Raw genomic sequence first — 3,584 nt, 5'->3', positions numbered from 1 at the left:
GCTTCTCACATGGACAACTGTATGTTGGCTGCTCAAGAGTGGGCAGCAAAAAAAACCTATTTGTATATGCTCCACAAGGGAAAACAAGGAACATTGTTTACAACGAGGTGTTATAATCACAACAGCAAGAAAGTGTGTACATGATCACCTTCTTTTACGAAACTTCATTGACTTTCATATATTTATATTGATATACATATATATACGTGTGTTTGGGTGCGTGTGTGTATATACATCTCTATATATAAAGATGATGCGTAGTCTAGACGGCATTTTTAGATTTCATTATTCTCTTTAACCCGGGCAACGCCGGGTATTTCTGCTAGTAAGATATATATATAAGGGGGAAAGTGGACACCATGGGTGTAAAAAATAACAAAAAGGAATAAACCTAGTAAAAAATACACAAGATTTAAAGTAGGGGGAAGCGGAAAATCAAAGGAAGATGAAAAGGGGAGGCGTTATGGTAAGGGAAGAGAAAGTGAGTTTAGACTTAAGGAAGGTGAAAAAGGCAGGAGAGCTTGAAGTAGGATGAGAGTTTATAAGGAAAGGGGTGGGAAAAAAACGTTGAAAGGGGGAGAGAGGAAAGAAACCATCACAATGGAAGGTAGAAAAGACCTAAATAACGAGAGAGAGAGAGAGAGAGAGAGAGGAAAGGGATTAATATAGAAGGATTATCTAATGGATGTAAGATTAACTTAATAGGAAAGTGAAAAACACTTAAAAAAGGACCAAAGACAGAGCAGTGTAGGGAGAAGAGGGAGAAACAGAATGAGAAAAGGGAATGCAGAAGATCTAATGAAGGAAAGAAGTAACAAGAGATTTACTGGTGTCCAGAGAAAAGGTGGGGGTGGTAATTAAGAAAAAGAGTGAAGTTAATTAACTGTAATAGAGAGGAGACATTATTTTAGAGACATGGTTGAAAAGAAAAGCAAGAAGAAAGAAAAAAAAAACTGGTTAGACAAAATTTTTGTCAGGTGAGCAAGTTGATAGTTATTTATATTAAACATCCTATAAAATGCAACAAGTTCATTGGTTGCTGATAGGTCAACAGCTGACCCAGCTGAACAGAGCAAGCATAACCAAGATTAACCTCTTTAATACCAACCCACCCAAGACTCCTCCTCCTCCTGCTAAAAAAATGTTTATATTTAAATTCAAAATCTCTTATCAAGATGTTATCATAACAGGAAGGTTAGCATGAAATTTTAGTAAATCAAAGCCAATAATACATTCCGACATAAAATTAGAGATAGTTTATTAAACCCCCTCCGAACTCTTGAATATTTCCATTATTAATTGAACTGAGTGGGCAACCTAGTAAAAATAGAAATTATTCCCAAAAGAATTAACACCGAGAAGAAAAGAAAGTGAAGATTAAACACTGCAGTACCACAAGGTTCAAACAAGGTAAAGTTGAAAATCAATTAAAACGGAAAATTATCTAAAGAAATGGTTCTCAGCCAGGATCCATATGATCCTTGAGGTCCAAACAAGATTTTGTTCAAATTTAAGTGCAATAAATTGGCTCAGCTTTTACAAAACTCAAAATATTTTCATTTTTTTAAACACAATTGCTAATAATATTTAATCATAAAAATATAAGAGGATTTTTTTTGAAACATCAAATGGCTGTGAGGGTCCATTTCAGTAAAACAGGAATCAAAAGGGGTCCATAGGTAAAAACTAGTTTGAGAATCACTGACCTAAATAAAGAATAGGTTTCGGATAGATCAAAAGATATACTGGTCAATTTATGATTTGAAATGTAGATTAATGCTTTTTACCTATACATTCCTTTATGCCTATATGTATTTCCAGCCCCAAAGGTCAGAGCCATGCTGGGGCACTGGCATTCAGTCAATCCACAGATGAATAATATTTTTTAAAAATCAAACTTTTAATAGATAGTCTTGACTAAAACTTGATTTGAATTAATGTTCACAAGACAAAAAAAGACATGCAACTAGCGGCTGCAGTGTACATAGACATACATTTTAAATAAATTATTTAGAAATCTTAAAATGCATTATCTATAAAGTAACATTTTTATTAAAAAAAACTATCCTTATAGTATACAATAATTTGTCCTTTTTGTTTTTTGTGTTATTGAGGAGAAAAACCATGAAAACAGAATTTAATTCCTTTGAAATTTTCAAACACTTCTATAAAAGTTATTTTTAATCTAATTAAAAACAGTCTTTTCTTGAAATATGCTGGTAGCCGTTAACTATAGATATACACATAAATTCAATAGTGTACCTTATTAAAATTATTTCATTTCAAGAGAGACAAAGTGATTCAATTTTTTTACCTAAAGTAACCAATAATAAATACATTTATGTTTAAAGAAATATTAGAATTCAGATAGAATTATCTCATAAATAAAAGATTGACCTTGAAAAACAGGACATAACCTTGAAATGATTGTACATAAACAAACTACTTGGAAGAAAGGTAACAACATGATACAATACAGAGAGGCCTTCAGCAAAGGGCTGATCCTTTTTCTTATTTTTTTACAAACAATCCTACAATAAACACATACACACACATTTGCATAAATCAACAACAGTCTACCTCAGTGAAAAGCCATCGGTTATTCTGTTCCACTTCATCCCAGTTAGTATCCTCAGTAATGGTTACGACACGGTTCTTCACAGCCTCATCTTTCAAATGGCGGTTTAATAACTCTTTCCCCTTTGCCTCAGAAATTGCTTTGGCAGACATGGTGTACCAGTCTGGAAAGAAGAAACATAAAACAAGTTCATATTAGTTATTAATTAAGCAAATTAATCTAGAGAAAAGAAAAAACAAGTGAGATAGAATGAAACACTGTAGTAAGGAATCCTAAACATAAATAGGAAGGAAATTGTAGCAGCACACACACAAGCTGCAACAAAACACTCAGAAATTGAAGAGTTAATCAGTTTTGTTTTCTCAACCATTTGGCAGTTATTAATTAATATTATAGTAACAAACAATAATAATGGTTAGATGGTGTTCTTACCCAAATTTAACAGTCAAGAGGAAAATAAAAACTGTTCCTTTTGCTAGAGCAAATGTTATGGCTATCAGAAAAATCAATAAAATCAGTCAGCAGTCAGATAAGCACTAGTCTACAGAGAAAGGGGTTAGAAAAGGTACCAGAACGCAGAAAGTAGCGGTTGAAAGGAGGGAATAATAATTTTGCGGAGGAGGAAGTATTTCAATTGGAGATGTTTAACTAAAGCAAAAACATAAGGTGGGGTGGAGGAGATGGTACACATGACAAGAGGTATAGGAGAGAGAAAGACAGAATGAGTGAATGAACGAAAGAGAGTGGGGAAAAAAAAAATATATATATATATATATATATATATATATACAATTTGAGAACTGAATAAATCAGTGGATTCTTAGAGATCTGCAACAATTGAGTTGAATTAGGAATCAATACTGCATGTGGGAGGAGACATTTTGTCTAGCCTAAAACAAGCAGTACTCAATAAATCAAAGAGACCATACTACAATCAAGTTTCTTATACAAGAAGAGGGTTAAGGATAAGGATATACAGAGAGAGACTTTGTAAACAGAGATAAAA

General features: G+C 32.9%; 1 protein-coding gene across 5 annotated transcripts in view; it reads right to left on the bottom strand.

The window, feature by feature from the left end:
• LOC106879485 (ATP-citrate synthase) overlaps positions 1-3,584 on the bottom strand; it is a 69,957-nt gene that overhangs the window by 45,432 nt on the left and 20,941 nt on the right. For 4 of the 5 annotated variants that reach the window (XM_052970337.1, XM_052970338.1, XM_014929084.2 and 1 more), the window contains exon 2: positions 2,581-2,741. In XM_052970337.1, the coding sequence (XP_052826297.1) occupies positions 2,581-2,730 (150 nt within the window). In that variant the 5' untranslated portion in view covers positions 2,731-2,741. Of the gene's footprint in view, positions 1-2,580; positions 2,742-3,010; positions 3,159-3,584 lie in introns of those variants that run through there. The other variant, XM_052970336.1, reaches the window with a different exon arrangement.

Source organism: Octopus bimaculoides, chromosome 9, assembly GCF_001194135.2.
Source record: "Octopus bimaculoides isolate UCB-OBI-ISO-001 chromosome 9, ASM119413v2, whole genome shotgun sequence".
NCBI lineage: Eukaryota > Metazoa > Mollusca > Cephalopoda > Octopoda > Octopodidae > Octopus > Octopus bimaculoides.
Note: the sequence above shows the minus strand (reverse complement) of the source record. Positions and strands in the feature narration are given on the sequence as shown.